This window comes from Cyprinus carpio, chromosome A25 (genome assembly GCF_018340385.1).
Source record: "Cyprinus carpio isolate SPL01 chromosome A25, ASM1834038v1, whole genome shotgun sequence".
In the NCBI taxonomy this organism is placed as follows: domain Eukaryota; kingdom Metazoa; phylum Chordata; class Actinopteri; order Cypriniformes; family Cyprinidae; genus Cyprinus; species Cyprinus carpio.
The window spans coordinates 8,142,719-8,165,225 of record NC_056596.1 but is presented as its reverse complement, the minus strand read 5'-3'; the positions used below and the strand labels follow the sequence as shown (position 1 = coordinate 8,165,225).

The following is a 22,507-nucleotide window of genomic DNA, read 5'->3' as shown; positions in this document are numbered from 1 at the left end:
GAATTATTATTTAAATTATTTATTAATTATTAAAAAAAAATATTATTATTGTTAGTATGTCTATTATTCTTATTCTTATTTTAATTAATCATTATTAATTGTATTAAACATCTGCAATTAATTAAAATCCAAACATTTTAAAATACACTTTACATAATTTTGTAGATATTTACATCTTTAGCCATTGAAAAATGCTTCAACATTCTAGTAAGGGGTGTGTTCAGAATTTTAATTATTTTTTTAATTATTAGTGTTTTATATTAATCAAATTATTATTATTATTATTATTATTATTTAGAATAATTAAGTGCTGGGCAATGATTAATCACGATTAATCGTGATCGTGATTAATCGTATATAATATATATAATATAAATTATATAAGTATAAATATATACATGTAAATAAAAATATTTTCAAAATATATAATGTATGAGTTTATTTATATATACATAATAAATATACACAGTGCACACACATATGTTATGTAAAAGCTTATTTTGGATGTGATTAATTGCATTAAACTTCAGCGATTAAACTTCAGGGGTTGTTAGAATTATGAAATATGTTATTTGTTAATTAATAGTGGTTTATATTATTAAGAAGTAATTAAAATATTATTATTTTAATTATTATTAATAGTTTTAAACATATTATTAAACCCAAATAGCTTAACATGCACTCTTTATACTGCAGATAATTACAGGATCAGTCATATGAAAATGCATTGAATAGGAAAATAATCATTTTAGTCATTTCTAAAGCCATTTTTTTTGTAATGCCTATTTAATATCTTACTCATCTCCCACAACAATATACTGGCATTAAACCATCTTCATATGATTTTCTCAGCAAATATTGATATGTAATCCATACGATTTATTCATCAGTAGGCTATATAATGTAATTAATCTGATTCATTTTTATAATTGATTGACAGGCCTAGTTAATACATTATACGATTGTGCTAACCTTGTCTTTAATCATATCAGTATTTCACAGTGAAGTCATAATTGTTTTTACCTAAAGTCTTTGATGTTGCAAACTATATTAATGGCAGTGTTGACAATGTAAAAACCTTCCCTTTGTTCTCAGTCATTTCAACAGTACATGGCTGTGAATCAAAGACTCCTGCTGTTGTCATTGCATGTTTTTTTTGTATGCAGTTCTCCTCTTGAAGGTGAACAGATGGGTTTTGCAGTAATGCTTCAAACATTTTGAGAGGATCAGATTGACTGGTATGTGTTTTCAAATGCGAGTTATCGAACAAAACCATCACAAATTTCTTAAGGAGCACTGAGAGACCTGCCTCTCCAGCTATAATAATTACACCCAGACTACAAGGGCAAAACACTATGCCTACTCCATTAAAACTTGGCTTTGGTTCCTGGTTACACACAACCTTTCAACTGACAGGTGACAAAACATCCCCACAAAATAGTCAATTAAAGCCTGAATCCAGTTTAGTTCTGTTCAACTAATTGCTGAATCCAGTCACTGCAGGTCTGAGGCCACAAAAAGGCCTTTGAAAATCAAACGGAGCAGTTCATCACTGTCATTCTGGTAATACACTCACTCTTTCCACTCTAGTAAAAAAAAAAATGTAGATCAGTTCCCATGGCAACATAGCACAGCAGGCTCCTGTTGACTAGCAGAAGCATCACTGTAGGGGCATTGAGGAGAGATGCCTCATCCTCAGCAAGCCACAAGTGTGTCTGGCCATACGCCATAGACCCAGCTCAAAGCCAAAAGGACAATGGCGGTTTTATGAATGAGGAGGCACAGGCTCTTTACATCTGTGTATTAAGCCTAAGGTCCAGACCAATGCATGTCTGTGTGCCCAAATTTAACTAATCTGGTGTAATCGATTAATCTTGTAATTCTAGCTTTAGAAAATCTCATTTGACTTTCTGATATCGGTGTTGTTTCGAGATGTTTAGAAAGGGACGTCATGCCTGGAGTTAGTTCACATAATCAACGCTCAACTTGTTTGCACAAATTAAATCATTTTTTGGTTAAATGCTCTTCTGGTCCTCAGGCGAAGGCTGATGATATATTGCAACACTTTTCATTAGTAGAGAAGTGAATGGGGTTGGAAGTGCCATATTAATGCACCACTAGAAATGTCTATAATTTTAAAGAGGAATAGAGATTGAGTCAAAGGTCAAGAATATTAGGGATAGATACAACAATTGATATGTCAGCTGAAGGCCAACAACATAGACCTACATTGCTATTGTCACAGACTGAAAATAAATTATATCTTATTATTACACAGCTCTCTAGAATACTTGCTTCTAATTGGTTACTTGCATCGGTCAGCAGTCAAACATTAATGAATAAATTACTGTTGTCCAGTATAACACTGTATAACTGACCGCTCATCAGAAAAAACAATGTTTTGTACCTGCTGTGCTGATGTTCTGTCTGTCCACAGTCACTAGGAGTAAGATAATAAAATAATTAAATACCTCAAATATTTCTTGCCCATATCGTCACTTTTTTTGGTTAATTGATGCTTTTAACACTTCCAGGGTTCTCAGAAGTGAAAATCGTTGTACTGAGTAAAGTTTTATAAACCACAACAAATATACTTTTTGTGTTCTCATTTTACCCACAGCAAAAGACAAAATCCTCAACAGCGTTTCTATGGCATATAAAAATGTAAAAAAAAATATAGAGATTGATTATGGTGATCAGAAGAGAGAAATACATCTTATTTGCCATCACTCCCTCAGTCTTTGTGTTGGAAACACCCACACAACAGCATTAAAGAGTTTTCTGGAATTTAATGGCTGTAATATAACAATGTATAGTGTTTATTTTTTTAAGAATAAAAATATAAAAGATTTACAGATTTACAATGTTAATAACTCTGGAAACGAATCATCACAATACCCCTTACTATGCATTTTTTTGACACAGTTAACACTTCTTTGTTCCTGGAACATAGTGAGAATTTTGTTCTAGGCCTATGGTAAAAAAAAAAAAAAAAAAAAAAAAAAAAATCTATTTTGAATTAAAATCTTGGCTTGTCTTGGCTTTCAAGAAGAATAAAAGCAACATACTATAATTGCAATTCAGTTGCCATCTGAACCAAACCGTTTTGTAGTTGAATAAATAATTTAAAGGCTAGCAATACCAAGCCAGCTTTGAAAACATAAGATCCCACCCTTCCTGCATAAACACTCTCCAAAGCCACGCCTCCTCCAAAACAGGCAGACCAGAGGCTAATCAGTTGGTGTTGGTGGAGGGTTGCGCTGTCAGATTACCTCATGTCTCATTCACGAGCCAGAAAACATTACAGTACAGAGCACACAATATTAATAATAACGCCAATGTGCTGATGACGTGTCATGATTGCGTTAACAGGGTGCAGAGGTATGCAAATACATACGTTGACAGACAGGTAGGAAAGCCTATCCTAATGTTCGGTCTGAATAATCTGATTGGTCGAACCTTTTATGGTCCTGCGCCTTCCACAGACGATATCAATACATTTAGACCACTTAATTTATTAATTTCTATCGGGATGTGAAAAGACTTTCAACCAGCATAACAAAAAAATGTTTTTGAATTAAATCACCTACCCTGCCTTTAATTCAGCGAATTGGTCTCGTTCATTTTCATACACTAATTTGTCTAACTAACTGTCAATGCTGTGAAAGTATCTTAGGAACAGTTTGCGTTCTATATAAAAGCAATCCGTTCTAAATCGAGGAAGTGACTGCGTAAATTTTCTGCAGAACCAAGCGCAACAAAAACATTAAAATATTGTTACCAGTTGTAAACAGTAGCCGCTATAGTACTCACTTTGGTAGCCTAATCTGATACTCACGTTTAGTGGTTTAAACCCAGAAACGAAAAACTAGTGTGAAAAGGGATGTAGAACTGAACTCAAGCTCTGACCATATAGTTTTGAGCGGCATTCGTGAACTAATTGAATGAACAAAACAGTTTGTCAACGAACTAAATAAACTAAACATTTCGTTCATGACCGAACTGAATAAACAAAATAGCCTACCCTATATTGTTTGTGAGCGATTTTAGCGAATCGGGTAACGTTATCTTGTTCTTGATTAGACTTCCGAATCAGTTGTTCATTTAGCAAATCTGGCGTGTACCCTATCGATATAACAGAAAAATGAACGAATCAATTAATCTTTTTGGTGATTTAAAAGATTCGAGTCACTGAATCGATCAAATCCTCCAAATTCCTTCATCTCAGCCACTTTTCCATATTCCCTCAGCCACTTGGTGATTTTTGAGTGCGCAAAATCACCAAGAACTGCAAATGAATAATAAATAAATAAATAAATATATAGGCTATATCCGAGGAGCGAACACAGAGCACTGCAGCACTGAATGCCGCGCTCAGACGTCACATGCTGTTTGTACACAAGGGCTACCTGCATTTTGTTTTTGTCTGAGAGGTTCTGCTGTGTCTGTTTGTTTCTACTGTTTTGCTCGCAGACGGCCACATGGAATGGAAGATATCGCATACAAAACAAACACACAAACGGTTAATATCCGAACATGTACGGTCTGTCTCTTAATCTAGATGATTATTTAAAAGAACCTATTCATAAGAGGGCCATTTATATTCCGCAGTGCGTTGAACAATTAAAACCTCCAAACGATATAGTTCGATTGAAATGATTCGAATTTCTAAATTCAAAAATTGAACATAAAATTATTTTTTTTGGAAATGTTTGGAACCTGGGCACTCAAACAGGTTGTCAACCAAAATATATCTCACCGTCTATGGCAAATATGGACGGCACCAGGAGCAATGTAATTCCAACAGATATCAGACACTTGGTCCACACTCCGTCCAAGTCAACACATTTTCGGCACAAGGACAAGCCTATCCATTCCGACATGCCTTTGGTCCCAGCGTTGCCATTCCCGCTACCGGAGCCCAAAATGTAGAAATTATTACGCGCATTTCTTGGGGCCATCTGGCTAGAGATAAATTCAGCAATAGGCCGAAAGGTCCCGAAAAAGACATTTGATCTATCCTTTTCAGTTCCTTAGACTGAGGTCTTCTCTCCACTGTTTTTCTGCTCTATGTCAGCGTTGAAACTTTAAGGCGATGCGTCTGCAAAGCGCATTCAGAAGCATCCGTGACCACCACATCAATCACGCGCGCGTTACTGGAGCAGGTCATCCATCGTGCTTCATCAAACGCATCTTCAGTATAGGAATCCAGCAGCGTCAATCCTATAATCCCGCTATTATGTCAATGATGCTGCGACGGAAAATCGTCTGCTTTTGGTTGGGGAAAAATATCAGGTCTCCAAGCCAGCGCATGCAGGCGAACTGGTGATGAGGCGCGTTATTATAAGGACTGATGTACAAGAGGAAGACGACCTCTGCTGGGTTTACATGGGGATGACTGGTGCCAATGTCCACACCAATTCTGTCCCTCGATATTATACAGCCTGTAAGTATGGGTCATTCTATGAAATTCTTTATGATTGTATTTTATTAGACTTTTTATTATGCCTTATTATGCTATAATAAAGTGATTACCTATATAAACAAACAAAAAGCTGATTCCTAAATAAAAGTAACAACGCAATATTTTATGGTGTTGCTATAGCCTACCTTAAAAAAAAATAATAAAATAAAATAAACTTTACAGTTCATTTTACCACAAGGTGGATTCACGTTATATGGTTAAATATTACAGTTAAAATGTTTTAAATATACAAATTAAAGTATTAAAATCTGTGTACTCTATAGAAAGGTTTTAGCAGAATAAATGTCCTTGTGTGCTTATAATATGGTAAGTGTCTGTTACATAACAACCGGAAGCATCATTAGACGTCATAAAAAGTTTTCAATACCACCCACATGATGGCGCAATTTCGTTGATTTCAACTCTTTTTTTTTTGTCATTTGTCAGGTACGTTTTTAATACCCTATTATTTGTGCTTTAATTTAAATAAAATTATCTAGTGTAAATATAATATATATATATATATATATATATATATATATATATATATATATATGATCTGCAGAAAATAAAAACCCTTGTATTGTGCATTACAAGAAATTTGAAATTAACATTGCAAGGAACAAATGAATATCCATTAGGTTGGAAAATGTTCTCAAATAAGTTGTCTTACAGATTTCTTTGAATAAAGACAAACAAACAGTGTGTGCCCGCAGCAATATATATTTTAATTCAAAGTGAATTTTGACAAAACACCATAATTTCTTTAATTTGACACTCACCAAATAGTCACCAGGAAAACCCGCTTTTTGTGACAAAGTACATAAGGCTTGGTCACATATAAATCACTGAGAACTAGAGAGAAATACGACTGCAAACTTTAAGAGACATTACATCCAAAAAAACAGAAAAAACAAACAAAAACAAAAACGGTTTCCCAGTCCTCATATAGTGAATATTGCACAGTGCAGTGGCTACATGGCAAACTAATGTAGCATAGAAATCAAAAGCAAACAGAAATCAGAAAGCCACAAAAAATTTACAAATATGAAAACAGTAACAGTTCAGATTTAGTAAATCAAGTCTGTTTGCTCTTAAGTCTAAATATTACCGATAACTTGCAGTGAGATTTAACTTTTACTAAAATATAATCTGCAGAAGATTTAAAAATAGATCTAAAGCAATCCAACCCAAATCTTACGGCAAGTGTTACACAGTAGCACATATGACAAATACAAGGACCCTGAATGAACTGTACAAGAACTTCTAAAAGAAAAACATGAATCAGAAAACAAAAACTGTTTGGTTTGGGAGTTTCAAAGACATTTCAACTTTAGTTTGCAGATCCCTCAGTCCTTAGCAATTGTGCTAAGATTCACTCTTATTAGGTTGGGTTTGGTAGACCTTGTTAGAATCAAAACATCTCTGAAATATTATACTTGCAGTGAATTAATGCAGTGAATTCATATAATGTGCGTATGAGTAGCAATTTAGTACTCATCTCTAGTGCTACATGCTAAATATAAAATATAGGGTCATCATGTGAGAAACCACACCATATTTTGAACTATATCTCCATGAAGTCGGCTACGCTAAAGCAATAAACTCTGATAATGTCCTGTGAAACAAAGGGCAATGTTAATTCTACTTGACAAACGGTGGTTTACATTCACAGTGTATCATGTATAGCTCCCCAAATACAAGAAAACCGTGTCTTGGGTGTTAAGTCAGCATAATAATAATAATAATAATCATAACAATCCCTGATATCGTTTCATTATTGTTTTTTGTTGTTGGTCATAAAAATATAAATTAATCAAGCATGATTGGATTTCCTTTCCACAATTTTGAGAAACATCCATCCATTTTTCCACCTTAAAGGTGATTACTGCATTGCATGACTCTCGCTATTGGTTTTCAGGTTATCAACTTCTGACAGGACATCTACCGTGGATTACGGTCTTCTTTTAAGCAACTGGTTGGTAATAGCACTTCAGTTACGACTAACAAACACTGCAGTTATGCTTTCATTCCTCGGTCATGCCGTCCAAGGGGGCATGAAATAGAGGAAGAAGCTGGCCGGCAGTGTTTGTAAAAGGGATATAAAGGTCTGAAGCACATTTCAAAGGCACTAACGCAGTGTCGCTCGCTTTAAAGAGCAGGGACCGATGCGAGAACAAACATACCCATATAAGGAGAGCCCACAAAATGAGAACGGATGCCCTCTAATAACTCAGAACACAAGCAAATGTGCATTTTGTATTGTTTTTTCATTTCTAAACACATTAATATACCTGATACAACTTCATGTGTGTATTTCATGTACACATAATATTAAGGGGGGAAATTAAATAAAAACGCAAAATTCTAAGCACTGTAGTTACCGAGATGAGACGCCCAAACCTGCAATTTTGGCTAGCTTATCAAAAGTACCAAGTGCTAATAGCATTACTGAAATTAAAAGTCTGAAATGGTTATATAAGTGGGTCACTGAATACAGAATATTGATACTAAAAACAAAAAGTTAAATCTATCCTGCAAGCTATGCTTTAACAAAATGCAAATATACGTACTAAGATAGATATACACCAATATGCATCTAATACGTAAGATTAGCCCCAAGATAACAGATAAAACACTGATGCAAACGAAATGTAAAAGAATACAAACCCACGCACACAAAAACCCCAAAATCTCCATTACTTGCAATACAGTAGTTACAATGACACTTCAAAAAAAGAAAGCGAAACAGAGAGAGGCATTAAAATGCTTCTGATGCCAGTCAGTACGGTAAAACCCAAAAACAAACGAAAAAAAAAAAAAAAATCATCTCACTTCTATTTCAAGGTCATTAGACATATATAAAAATATGAAGGCTAAGAACAAAGTTAATCATCTAATTTCACAGCTATTATGAAGTGGCAATCAGTATATAGCAGCTTATCTATGATACATTCAAGAATAAATGAAACAAAGTCGTAACTTGCCCGAAAAAGCTAAACATCAACCTCAACATTTTTACAAAGATTTTCTGTTAAATACAGCCTCAACTACACTACCTTTGAGGTCTACGCTAAAACAGTAGCTACTCTGCTTAAGTAATGAATTACTGTCTTTGGTGTAGCGTAAGCATAATGAAAGAATGCACCTAATGGAAAAACTCACACAGAGGAAAAAAAAAAAAGAAGCTATTTCTCCCTGACGGAATGTATGAAATAAACACAGCATCAAAAAAGCAATTAAATTGTGAGAGAGGGAATACAAAATCCAATCTTGTCACATGCATCTATGAAGAAAATTGCACACGATTAACTCTCGTCTTATAAAGCACTGAATACTCCAGCAATGATAGACTTTACAGTTGGATACTCAATACTGAATAATTCTGCACAAAGCAAACATGAAACCATACAATATCATCAAAGAGCTATCTGCTGATACAAATCCAACACCGATAACACTTCTAACTCTAAAATTAACATAGAACTGATGGAAAGGAAACAATAAACACACCCCGAAAACTATGGATTGTATTGCAGTTTCATTAAACAGTGTAAATACTATTAGAGTAGAAACAGATTATCAAATATGAAAGTACTCAAACGTTTCTATACATAGTTCTTCGGCCTCTGCTACGGCGAAGCATGTTATCTTCAAAGAATCAAGCTCTGCTACCACTCAGCACAATACATCCACCTGTAAATAACACACGTAAAGGACTGTTTCGCTTCCAAATAATGAGCAAATCATCTAAGGTGTCAAACAAAACATTTCGCCTATACAAAAGGGCAAATCATGAGCCTAAGATTGCCGCAAATAGCCAATCGGGTGTTGAATAGTGAGATTTTTTTGTTGGTTTAAAACATTTGGGGTGCATTTGGATAGACACTTAATCCGCTTTCTGAACCAAAAACTCCCGTCGCGACCCCAAGAGATGAATTAAACGAGTAGAAACGACACCGATGTATAGATTATGTAAGCCAACGAATGCGCTAATGCACCAAGCACGAAAAAGCCAAAGATCTACTGTATGAAACAGCCCTAATATAAAAATCACAAAGAACGACTGAAAGTTTTTCAAGTGCTGCAGTCCTTTACACACATGACTGCATGTGGGACTCGGGGTAACTTGCAACAACATGTATTTTAAGGCACTGTTTATTGAACCCCAATGGATTCAATGCAGCAAGTCGTACAACAAATACACAGAGGTGAAAAGCAACGGTTTGCAGGCATCCCCTCCCCCTTTTTTTGAAGTCCAACATTGGTTTTTGCCCATGCAGAGACATGCAGAGTGACAGAACCTTTTCAACACAGGTCTAAAAGAGACTTAACACTGAGGAGCTACGGAAAAATACAGACAGGTAACACCAGGTCACCACAAGGGGGACTCGCACGCACACTGGCGACAGCGATGGCTTAACGAGTTTAATACACACATCAGAAGGCAATATCGAAAAATAGCATAGGGGGATCTGCTGTGGCCCTCCTCCGAGGGTCTCACGACTAGGGATTTTGTTGTATCAAATGTGCAAAAACACATTAAAAGTGAGTTTTTGTGTTCAATCTACTCACTCACTCACTCACGCACGCATCCATTTGTGTTTTATTTTACATGATATCTATAAAGCTCGATTTGCATTATCATCATCACTGTTGTCAAACTTCATAAGAAAAGAAAGATGTGGCGGCTCAGTGCCGGCTGCGTGCCCGCGGCTGCCGCGGGCTCCAGCTCAGATGTAAGGGTACTGACTGAGTTTGCTGGGGCTGAGGGGGAAGCCTGCGTAGACGGGTGACGCCACATAGGAGTGCGGGGGAAAGAGGGCTTTGAACTGGCCCTGCGGGAGCAGGGTGGGGGAGGGCAGCAGCCTGTGGTTGATGCCCACGCTGATGCCCTGGTGGTGCACCAGGCTGTAGGCGGGCTGCAAGACGGGCCGAGGGGCCGGCGGTGGGCACGGTGAAGGCAAGAGGTGGGCCACGGGTGCGGAAGGCGGATAGGAGAGGAGGGCGGGAGGTGGCGGGTGGCCGGCTGAGTGTGTGGGGCTGCCGTGGGGAAGCTGGAAGGTGGGGCCGTGCACTGTGGGCGGGATGAAGGCCTGTGGCCGCCGTGGCTGCCGGTAGTTGCCATTCCACTCCTTGTGGCACGACCCGTAATGCTGGACCTGAGCGTGAGGAAACAAAATGTCAATTTCATTCCAACAATTTAAATAGCAACTGAAAGGCCCTATGAACTGAATTTAAAATCATTATAATATGGATGAACATCCAAGTGAAAACAGAAGGGGACTAAAACAGCAAAATCTAAAACAATTACAAAAATGACATTTCATGCCTAAAAGGATTTTATTTTTATTTATTTTTAAATCGACCAACAACCAATAGTTCTTGACAAGACAAAACTGCTTGTGGTTCCAGCAAACCCACCGTTTCATCACAATTTCACCATCCAAATCCTTCAAAAACAGCCAGAAATCTTGGAGTTATGATTGATGATCAGCTAACTTCCTCAGACCACACTGCTAAAACTGTCCAGTCCTGCAGATTTGCTTTATTCAACATTAAGAAGATCAGGCCCTGTCTTTCGGAACATGCTTCACAACTCCTTGTTCAAGATCTTTTTCTGTCCAGGCTGCACTATTGCAATGCTCTCTTGGCAGGTCTTCTAGACAGTTCTATCAAACCTTTATAATTAATCCAGAACGCGGCAGCAAGATTCCTTTTTAATGAGCCAAAAAGAATGCAGGTCACACCTCTGTTTATCAATTTGCACTGGCTACTAATAGCTGCTCGCAAAAAATTCAAGGCATTAATGTTTGCCTACAAAACCACCACTGGCTCTGCACCCCTTTACCTAAATTCATTACTTCAGACTTATGTGCCCTCTAGAAGCTTGCGTACTGCAAGTGAACATCACTTTATTGTGCCATCCCAAAGAGGCACAAAATCACTTTCACTTTTAAATGAAATGTTCCCTCCTGGTGGAATGACCTGCCCAACTCAATCCGAGTCCTTAGCCATCTTCAAGAATCGGCTAAAAACACATTTCTTCCATCTTTACTTGACTCTCTAACACTCTAACAGTCTATATTCTAATTCTTTTCTCTAAAAACAAAAAACACTTGCCCCTTTTAAACTTGCACTCTATTCATTTACTAACTGCTTCTTTTCTTAAAAAAAAAAAACAAACAAAAAAAAAAAATTCTCTATTCTTTTTCTATTCTATCTGTTTTCTTTTTATTTATTATATGATTTAAAAAAAAAAAACTTGCTATGTGTACTACGTTAAGCTAACTGAGACTTGTTATAGCATTTGCATTTCTTTGCTCTCTTATTAGTGGATAGGACATTTTCATTCTAAAGCATTTGATTGGACATAAATGTGTGTAACGCATGAGTCAAAAAATATTTTTGGTACAAGTTTATTGGCTTTTTTTTTTAAGCATATAAAGCTTATAGAGCATTTCTCTACCTTTACAATTTGTACAGTATTACAAATAAAAGCCAAAAAGACAGACCTGGCCAAAGCCTGGGGGCTGTGGCTGGAATGAAGAGTTCAGTTTCTGCTGGCGGGGCAATGTGGCTGTGGAAAAGTGGCTCAGTCGTCCTGGGCCGCAGCGACCTCTGGACTGGCAGTAGGATTCTAAGACTGCAGAAAGCAGAAAAGACCAAAAAGTAAGTGATCATTAAATAAAAGATATAAGAGGAAAGAAAGATGATTAAACTTAAATGCAAAACTTCAGCTTATATAAATTAACATTTGCAGTTTGGCACAAGAACTGCAGCTTGTACGAACGGAATCGGCTGCCAGTAATCACTGACGTTCTGTTCAAAAGAAAGTGAATTAAACATCAAAACCAACAAATATGAACTGCAAGGTTGTAAAACTTAAGACAAACTTAGATAGCAATGTATCTAAAACATAAACTCTCCTTAAACTTTCCATGGACACCCCAAAAACAAACATGTTGCCTGGGTAAATTGCCATGAGAAGCATCTGAAAGAGTTTATCGCTCCAGCAATATTTCTTTCAAAGCATGCTTCGAAAAAGCATTGGCTCCACATAGGAAACAGGACAGATATGCTTTGGTACGAAGGGAGGAGGCCGAGGAAATATTTTCCAATAAATAAATAAATGAATAAATTTATGGCAGTCAACACGCAGAGTAAAAATGAAGATGGGAATGAAGAGATCAGGTATGGGAGAGGAAGCTCAAACCGAAAGGGTCTCACTCAACACTGGGATGTTGCGCACAAGACACTCGGTCACAGTGCACGCTATACCCATAATCACCTGTGATAGCCTCTGTGACAACTTCCTTTTTCTCTCCTATGACCTGTAAAGTAGACATGGGCTGTGACTACACCAAAAAATTGGTTGTGCAGAAGGAACTTTGTAATAATGGCCCAATTTGAGACTGGGGGGGGGATTAAATTCAGAAAAACCAGTCTGTATAGCACACAAACAACAATTTCACAAAACTATGATCTGAACGAGCAACTGTCAAAAGCATCAGTTTGTGTTTTCACTATGTAGCTATGTAAAATCTTTGCTGTGGATAGAAATGAAATGCAAACAGCGTTTCATTAAACAGTTGTACTTTAACCTGAACAAGACATTAAAGGAACATTCTGGGTTTGACAGAAGTAGTTCAGCCCTTCAGTTTTTTTGTGGTCCAGTGGCAAAGAAAATCATCTTGACTGTCTCTCATTTTGTAAAAAAAAAAAAAAAAAGAGTCTATTCAGGATAGCACTGCACTAGGATAAACGTTAAAACAAAGTTTTTGAATATATAGCTGTGACACTTAAATACTGTATGTTCTATCGCAAAAAAAGGGAGGAAAGCACTCGTTTTTACAAATTCATAATCCAAACTCAAATAAGAAATGAATACGATTATAAAAAAAAGAATGCTATTATCCAGCAAGGATGCATTAAATTGATCAAAAGTGACAGTAAAGACAATTATTTTACAAACTATTCCCATTTAAAATAAATGCAGTTCTTTTGAAATGTATCAGAAATACTTTCCACGGAAATATTAAGCAGTACAATGCACAATGTTTTCAACATTGATGATAAAGAGAACTGTTTTTTGAACACCAAATCAGCATATTAGAATGATTTCTGAAAGACAAATGAAAATTGTTTTTTAACAAAACAGCCTGTATCAAACCCAGAATATTATTTTGATAAAACACCAAAGCACCAACAACTGCTTAACTTCCATTAGAACCCTTTACATATTTCTGATAACCTACAACTGGACTTCTTCAATGTGTTGAAAGTCCATACCTGTGCCGGCTGTGTGCTGCTCATTATTTCGATGATGGTTATTGTTCAGCACTCTCATGGGTGGCACCACCACGGTCCTTACTGCAGGTTTATTCGGCGCTGTGCTGGGGTGTCCACGCCTGGCTTGGGGTTCCTGGTTCTGGTTCTGATTGGTCAGGAAGCGTCTTTCAGGGAAGGGGCTGTCGTGAGGTCCTAGGGAGGAGTCTGAAGGGGGCGAGCCGTCTACTGTTTCACACCCACTTTCATGGCCGTCATCTTCCGATATACTGCAGTAAGTCACAGGAGAAAATCACAATACATTTAGACTCCACCTCGCCTCACAGTTCTGCTGGTGTTGAATAAAAAAGAAATACCGCACCTGCTTGGTCTTTTGCATGGCGAGGGGCTGGACTGTGCCGAGGCTGAGGAGCTGGTGCTCAGACTGCTATCAGGACTGCTGAGGGAACACACTCGTTCCATGTTCAGAGAGCCTGTGCAAGCCTCACACTCCGGACTGCCCTTACACCTTTCAAAGAACACATGCAACTCAATTTAGCTATGAGATTCATACGCATGCAAACTAAACAGAATCAGACCACAATTAATAGTATTTTCTTGTAGCATATATTATTTTGCTGAAATCTACTTATGTTGGTAAAAAAAAGTCATAAATTAGCTTCACCCTCTCACTGACCCTCAGAATTAAAGAGGGTGCTACTGCACCTTTAAGAGTTCTATATGCAAATGGCCTCCGTTATGATTGGTTATTCTATTTGTGAGTGAAATAGGTCACACCACCCCACCAGGTTGCAGACTATAAAGTACCATTTTTGTTTGTTTATTCTGGAAAGTAAATAAATTAATACTTTTGATCAATTTAATGGATCATTGCTAAATAAAAGTACAGAAAATCGTAAAGAAACCGATAATTATTACAAAAGACTCCAATTTCTAATAAATGCTGTTCTTTTGAACTTTCTATTCATGTAAAAAATTTATCACAGTAAATAGTATTAAGTTGCACAACTGTTTCCAACATTAAAAATAAGAAGAAATGTTTCTTGCACCAAATTAGCATGTTACAATTATTTCTGAATGATCACGTGACACTGAAGACTGGAGTAATGATGCTGAAAATTCAGCTTTGACATAACAGGAATAAATGACATTTTAAAATATATTCAAATAGAATACCATTATTTTGAATTGCAATAATGTTTAACAATTTTACTATTTTTACTGTATTTTTGATCAAATAAATGCAGCCTTGGTGGGCATAAGAGATTTAAAGACAACAAAAAAAACTAAAAACTTTAGGAAAAAAAAAAAAAATTGCACAATGAATGTTCATCTCACTTGTTAAGGGAGCACCTCTGTGCTTGTTCCTCTTCATCTGTGCCGCTGCTTATGCTAATGATGCTAACTGCCGGGCTGGGTGACTCTCTGATAGACTCTCGCTGCTGATTGGTCACCGCCGTTTTACAGCAGCCCTCCTTCTCCACCTGCTCCGGTTCCGGTTTCACCTGGGCCTGCACCTCTCTGTTAGGAGAGCTCGGCCGTGGCTCCGTACTCACCAGCCTGTCTGCCATCTTTGGTGACGGACACACTGAGGGCTGGGTGTCCGTGTAGCGCGAAACATTCATACTCCTAAAAAGCAACAAAAATTACATTCACTCAACTTTACCTTTCGGCTAAACATTAGACTAAAAACCAGAATGAGCTGCCTAACAAGACTATCATAATATTTGAATTGAGGGTTTTTGGGGCCCTGCCATGACTGTAGGCTGTTGTTCACCTGTTCTGGCTGGGTTTGTTTCTTTTGTTAGACGCAGGCTGAGGCCAGACCACATGAGCAATGCCAATGTTTATAGGCTGATGGGCTGACACAGCCATTTGGTTGGGAACAATAGCCTGGGGCATCACCGAACTGTAATGGCTGCTGTGTGGCCGCACTTTCCTTTAACAGATAAAAAAACAACTCATTTTAGGTCACCAAAACACTCAAGAGGTGGTGTCAGCTCATGATACTTGAGTTCTATCTCCTTCTTGATCTACTTACCCCCAGTCTCCTCGCCTCTGCGGTCCAACAACTGTATCGGATGCCAAACTGGCACCAGGTGGCGGGACCTGCTGCCAAGCTGGCACCAGGATCTGTGGAGTTCTGTTGGACCACGGCTGCTGAAAGGTTGAAAAAGGACAACACTGAACCTTTGTAATTTATCTGGCTTCGAGTTTAATATCTAAACTGGTATGTCAACATGGATAACAACCCTCGTCCGTTTTCAATTATTTTTCCACATCAGCTTGTGAAATGAGGGCTTACTTGTGCTATAACTCCTGGTCTCATGGGTAAAGGCTGGATAGCTGGGGCTTGGGTCACCAGAGAAAGAGTGTTTTCCATTCTTACCGAATATCCTGCTGGCTGATTTGGGTTTGAAGGGATTCCTGTAGAGTCAAACAACCAAATCAGTAGTAACACTCAGTTCAAATTAGGGCTGTCGCTTATAACACACATTTAAGAATGCAACATGCAACTTGGACTTAGAAGCATTTATAAATCAGCTGTTATCCACAAAAGAGGAGCTTTAAGATCTCCCTACGGTTTTCACCATTATAAAAGCTTGATGGTATAATGTTTGAGAATAAAGAAATTAAAGACAGCCATAAATGTTAGGTACTATAATTTTTAAAGTTGTACTGTAAAATAAAATTATCATACAAATATTATTTTCTTAAATACTATATATTTTTTTCTCCCCAGTGAAATATTAGCAGTATTTCTGATTACTAAAATAAGTCGGGAAGTCGTGGCCTAATGGTTAGAGAGTCAGACTCCCAATCGAAGGGTTGTGAGTTCGAGTATCGGGCCGGCAGGAATTGTAGGTGGGGGGAGTGAATGTGCAGCGCTCTCTCCACCTTCAATACCATGACTTAGGTGCCCTTGAGCAAGGCACCGAACCCCCAACTGCTCCCCGGGCGCCGCAGCATAAAATGGCTGGCCACTGCTCCGGGTGTGTGTTCACAGTGTGTGTGTGTGTTCACTGCTCTGTGTGTGTGTGCACTTCGGATGGGTTAAATGCAGAGCACGAATTCTGAGTATGGGTCACCATACTTGGCTGAATGTCACGTCACTTTCATAATTAAAAAGTAATTTTTATTTTATTTTAGTAGAATAATAACAACAATAATAATAATTATAGTAAAATAATTTCATTTTACAGTACAATTATTATTATTATTATTATCACAATCATAATTATTTTATTATCATACTGATTTTTCTAAACTGGCTGTTGTCAACAAAAGAGGAGCTTTAAGATCTCCCTACAGTTTCCACTAATTTAGCGCTTGGTTTAATGTTTGAAAATAAAGAAATTAAGACAGCTATAAATATTAGTACTGTAAAATATTTATTATATTAGTATTATTTTCTTAAATTATTTTTTATTTTTACAGCGAAATATTTCTTACTACTAAAAAGTATTTTATTTATTATTTTGTTTATATTAATTTAGTAGTAACAGTAGTAGTAATCATAATAATGACAACATTTTTTACAGTAAAATTATCATCATCATCATTATATATATATATATATAAATAAATAAATAAAATCACAGTTTTAGGCCAAATTGTGCAGCCCTATAAAATACAACAAAATCATATTCTAAATTGTATTTTTTTCCCCAAAATCATGTAGACCTGGTTCAAATTATTATGCACATCCCATTATGGTGTGCTTTCCAGTACCTTGAAGGGCAGGAGGGCATAGAATGAGCGCCTGCTGAAAGGTTTCGTTACACCCAAACTGGGCGCTTCCTGTCTGGATGGGAATTCCTGGATGCACCACAGGTGGAGCAGATGGCGCCAGGGTCTAAAATGGAAAGGTAAATAGATCAACAATCAGAAACAATATGTTGTCTACTTGCTTGGACTTAAACCCCAGTTCTTTTCAGAGTGTGCAGTTCTACCTGAGAGTGGACAGATGGCATTTTGTTGAAGGCGACAGTGATATTTGGAGCACTTGGAAGCGTCACAGGCTTCATAAGCGGGGGTGCTTTGTTGCGGTTGAGAGTATCGTAAATGCTGGTTCTTGAGTGACACACGTTCATGATGTGGAAACAAGACTGGACACTGTTGAAGACAGTTTCCTTGAGAATGACCACACATAATAGAAAAAAACAGTCAGTGAAACTGGCATTAAAAATGAATGGACATACTGATTGCAATGGGGGAAATCCATCAGGTGCTGCATAGTGACAAAAGGGTGGGTAAGTGCATCTGAAGGGGCGATTCTCTGATCGGCATCAATCATCAGCATCATCTTTAGCAAGTCCACAAATTCTCTCCTGTCAGCTTTCTCTGCCAACTGGTCACAGCCCTCCATGTTGAGCATTAGATTCACCTGATAAATTAATAAAAAAATAAAAAAAATACAATTATCATCATTAATATTATTACTGTATAAATCAACAAAGTAGCATCAATAATAATTACTATTATCATCATTATTACTATTTTTTATTACTACTATCATTATTTTTATATAATAGTATGGTTATAACAATACTAATATAATAACAACAACAACATATTATTTTATATACACACAATATAATAAAAAATATATTTACTGTATAATTATATAATTGTATATAAATTATCATTTATATTGTTATTATTATTAATAATAATTATTATTATAAAATAATACTAATAAAAATAATCTAAAATATAATATTATAATATAATAAATATTGTTTATAATCAGAATCATTATTATTCTATATAATCATGATAAGTGTTAATATTATTACTTTATATTATTACTATAAACCATTACTCTTAATAATAGTTGCTAATATTAATGCTACATCGTAATAACAACAACAACAACAGCAGCAATAATAATAATCTCAATTTCTCCACTTTTTATTTCCTCATGATGATTTGCAAGCAAAAACTTACATGTCCAATGTCATCTAGACAGCTGAAAATGTACTTCCTCGCCTCCTTGGACTTCAGTCCCGTTTCTGTCTCATGTTCTTCAGTCGTCTGCATGTTTGAAGTCATTACATAAGAACTTCACATCAAAACTTTATGTGGAGCAGACAATAACTCGACAAGAGAGCTATGCTGTAAGTCAGTGGTTCTCAAACTTTTTACGGTGGCGTACCCCCTGGGACATTTAACATTCTTCTGCGTACCCCCTCTCTTCCACTTATATTGCAGTCACACCTTTTCTATTAAAGGACAATATTTACCCCCTTAAACTGATTTACAGGTGCATTTTTTTACCTTTATAGAGGCAAATATTTTATATCCTTATTCACTGTCTGTCATTTTTTACGTTAGGTTAAATTTTTTTTTAATTTTTTTTAGCCTGAATGCACTGTAAGTCGCTTTGGATAAAAGCGTCTGCTAAATGCATAAATGTAAATAAATGTTATGTCATATTTGTAACATTCCAATAAGTGTATTATTAATATAATAAAGCAAGCAATAAATGATGGCAAATCGAAGCGATACTTGTAGATTTAAAAATAAAACTGCCAATAGGTGGGGGCAAGTCGCTGTTTTAATGAGCCAGGCATCACATTCATTAATTCACTCATTCAGTAACGAAGCAAAATGCTGTAGTTATGAATGGGTTATTAATCACTGACTCTCGGAATGGTTAAAAGCCGCAGATTAGTTCACTAACGAAACACCGCTGTATTTTGCTTGGAGATGCACACCAGATGACAGGATTTCACTAGAACTATTTCGTTGGAAAATAGAACAAACATGACAATATTCTGTTTCAAATGTACGCTACATTTAAAATGTTCACTTAATATTACCTTTTTTTTGTTGAACTGTTGTAAAATGAATGCCACATTTGCCATCGTTCGGATATTTAGGGAAATTTAATTGCATTCTTGTGCATATCTTAAACATGAAAACAATAACACGCACAGAGTTTGTCTGTATCAAAGAGAGTTTAAATCCATCTCAGTCCGTGTTAATATTTGCTCTTCATGCTATTAAGTGAAGATCTACTTTAAAGATACATTGAACAGCAGCGTGATTTGCTAAAGCAACATATTCAGCAACCATCCTATCACATGCACGCTGCTTGTGTGGATGCTGTCAGTTTTGACCGCAAAAGATGAGGTAAGCTGATTGGATATCATGCTCCCATTTTCCTGTTTTTACATCAGAAGCGACATTTTGCTTGTCAGAAATACATGTTTGGTTTTAATGTTACTTTAAGTTGGGGCAGAATTAAATGAATGCCAAAACTCAGAATTTTGTTCGTGTACCCCAGTTTGAGAACCACTGCTGTAAGTTTATGACAGCAACGTCTGGTTAAGTGGATGAGAAATGGACCCTTGCCTTCAGTCTCCAGGCGGTGTACGGTGAATCAGACTCCTTGCAGAAGAATCGGGCCGTCTTCGTCCCAACGTTCAGAAGCTGCTCTCCTGGCAACCCTTGAGTTTGAGAGATGTAACGAATCTGCAGAGATGTTTATAGTATTAGTGGATCTCAACATTGTCATTTCTGATAAGACAAGTAAAGCTGAATCCATCCATTCTTGACAAGAATCTGTTGAGTGATTCACAAAGCATGACAAGTTGGCAATGTGAGTAGTACTTTTCCACTATTCCAAGAGGAAGTAATGCGAGATAAGACTGGTCTAGAATAGGCAGGTCCATGTAAGTGGTATGCAGCAGGAAAACTGTGCCAAATACCAATGAACCATTCAGAAAGGATTTGTCTTGACAAGTATATTCGTACCATAACCCTAGTGCTTACTAAAGATAAAAATGGCCTGAATTTATTTGTAGGCAACAAATATTCATTGACGTCACCCGTGATTTTGCATCTGCAGGTTTAAAAAAAAAAAAAAGTTTCAAGAAGCTACAAACCACAGTGATATCAATCAACATGAAACAGCAAAAACCACTACGATATGCACAAAACAAGAGATAAAAATAAGCAAATAACTTCAGTTGTTATTTCAAGCCCTGAGTTGAGTTTCATGACAGCTAGGCTTGGAAAGCTCAGTGTTTCACTCTTAATACAGAGCACAGTATGGGGTCTGCCGCTACTCAAGGCTTTGTTAAGATGCCAAGTCAAGATGTTGGCCACTCTTTCTGCCCACAACAGATGTCAATCCTCACACCGAACAGGCAAGCCAACACTGGGCAAAATGTGTTCTTTACCATTTGGCTAATGTTTTTCATTTATAGTACACCTCATTACATGGACAGTTTCCATAAAGCAACTTGGGTTCAAGTGTCTCGCTTACAGGCACAGCTGACCTTAGTTAGGAAACGCCATGCTTAATTTCAAGCAAATGACAACTATGACAGAAATGAACCATGGATCAGGGAAAACGCCACTGGAAATGACAAAATTCATCCAGAAAGTGCTAAAAAAAAAGCTCCAAAAAAAAAAAAAAATACTCGTTAACGAAATTAACACTAAACAGAAATCTAAACAGATTTAAAAACATTTATTGTACCATGATACACTATCATTCAAAAGTTTTTTTCTTTAGGATTACATCATTTATTTGAAATAGTTATATAGTTTTATATTAAGCAACACAATTGTTTTCAACACTGAAATTAAGAAATGTTTCTTGATCACCAAATCAGCATATCAGAATGATTTCTGAAGGATCATGTGACTCTGAAGATTGGAGTCATGGCTGCTGAAAATTCAGTTGTGCATTACATAAATAAATTACATTAAGAAATTAAAATAGAAAACAGTTATATAAGACTTTGAGGTTGTGCATCTTGTGCATCTTGTGCACTTTTCATAGCTACTTGATATAGATTTCATTTTATATTCATTAGCCATAATAGCTCACATAGAGAATTTGTTTCAAATCATTGATTTAAAACAAGTACAAATAAATAGCCAAAATGTGTATTTGAAAATGGATTTAAAAAACACTGTGTTTACAGTTAGATAGTAAAATTGTCTGTTAAAATCAATTCTGGTGACAAATATTGCCCTTGGTTTTGATTATTCAATCAGCAAAACACTGAAAACGCATTTTCAGAAATGACCTATGCCCTTAAGACAGCCTTGTTTTTCATTTTAATAGACTTCAATAACTGCTCTAACTGGACCTCGGTTAGTAGTAACAGACCCTTTGGTTATCACCTATAGAACAGTGTTATATATTTTGCTGACTTGTGTACTCGCATTATCCCAAATGTTACCAAGAATGTTTAAATCCACAGAAATAAGCAATTTTAACTAGTGACACGGACCGTGTCCATAGTGTCATTGTGTCGTCTGCCAATGACGTCATAACCCCTCGATTTCCGTTTATGTTTTGTAGAAAACATGGAAACACCAAAGACGCTTTAATATGTTGTGCGTTTTAATAGACCAGTGACGACCACACATAGTAGCATTATAACAGAACTTTCAAATGTATCTAGTATGATAAAACAGCGCTGCTTTTTTTCCCTCACATACGCACGACCAGAAGGAGCGCAATCGGTCGACTGTGGCATAATAAAAGCTCTGCTGCTTTCGAGACATGTGTCACTCTCATTCATCGACCTCGTTTCACTTCGACCGCTTTCAGCCTCACTCTGCTTCATTCTACTATGCAAATAAATCATTAGCTCATCCATTAACATGATTTCTGCCCGAGTCCCGTCGGATTGCATCGGCTGTGGGGATAAAGACGACAACTCCCATGATTCCACACTCAGTCACGGTGTCATCAAACTTCTTTGTTTGTTCTGAATACGTCCTACA

The 22,507-nt window shown here is 36.7% G+C and overlaps 2 protein-coding genes across 7 annotated transcripts in view; both read right to left on the bottom strand.

The window, feature by feature from the left end:
• LOC109111942 (UPF0606 protein KIAA1549L-like) overlaps positions 1-5,373 on the bottom strand; it is a 45,742-nt gene extending 40,369 nt beyond the window's left edge. For 3 of the 5 annotated variants that reach the window (XM_042715276.1, XM_042715277.1, XM_042715279.1), the window contains exon 1: positions 4,760-5,372. In XM_042715276.1, coding sequence (XP_042571210.1) covers positions 4,760-4,961 — 202 coding nt within the window. In that variant the 5' untranslated portion in view covers positions 4,962-5,372. Of the gene's footprint in view, positions 1-4,759 lie in introns of all 5 variants that reach the window. The other 2 variants (XM_042715278.1, XM_042715275.1) reach the window with 2 other exon arrangements.
• A 798-nt stretch (positions 5,374-6,171) lies between these two features.
• The window catches only part of LOC109060824 (homeodomain-interacting protein kinase 3-like), a 38,983-nt gene continuing 22,647 nt past the window's right edge, over positions 6,172-22,507 (bottom strand). Inside the window, exons 4-16 of one of the 2 annotated variants that reach the window (XM_042715274.1) lie at positions 20,114-20,233; positions 18,704-18,790; positions 17,956-18,140; positions 17,707-17,869; positions 17,486-17,609; positions 16,059-16,180; positions 15,795-15,910; positions 15,531-15,692; positions 15,092-15,382; positions 14,115-14,261; positions 13,757-14,022; positions 11,980-12,110; positions 6,172-10,626 (exon numbers count right to left, since the gene is read on the bottom strand). In XM_042715274.1, coding sequence (XP_042571208.1) covers positions 10,198-10,626; positions 11,980-12,110; positions 13,757-14,022; positions 14,115-14,261; positions 15,092-15,382; positions 15,531-15,692; positions 15,795-15,910; positions 16,059-16,180; positions 17,486-17,609; positions 17,707-17,869; positions 17,956-18,140; positions 18,704-18,790; positions 20,114-20,233 — 2,343 coding nt within the window. In that variant the 3' untranslated portion in view covers positions 6,172-10,197. Of the gene's footprint in view, positions 10,627-11,979; positions 12,111-13,756; positions 14,023-14,114; positions 14,262-15,091; positions 15,383-15,530; positions 15,693-15,794; positions 15,914-16,058; positions 16,181-17,485; positions 17,610-17,706; positions 17,870-17,955; positions 18,141-18,703; positions 18,791-20,113; positions 20,234-22,507 lie in introns of both variants that reach the window. The other variant, XM_042715273.1, reaches the window with a different exon arrangement.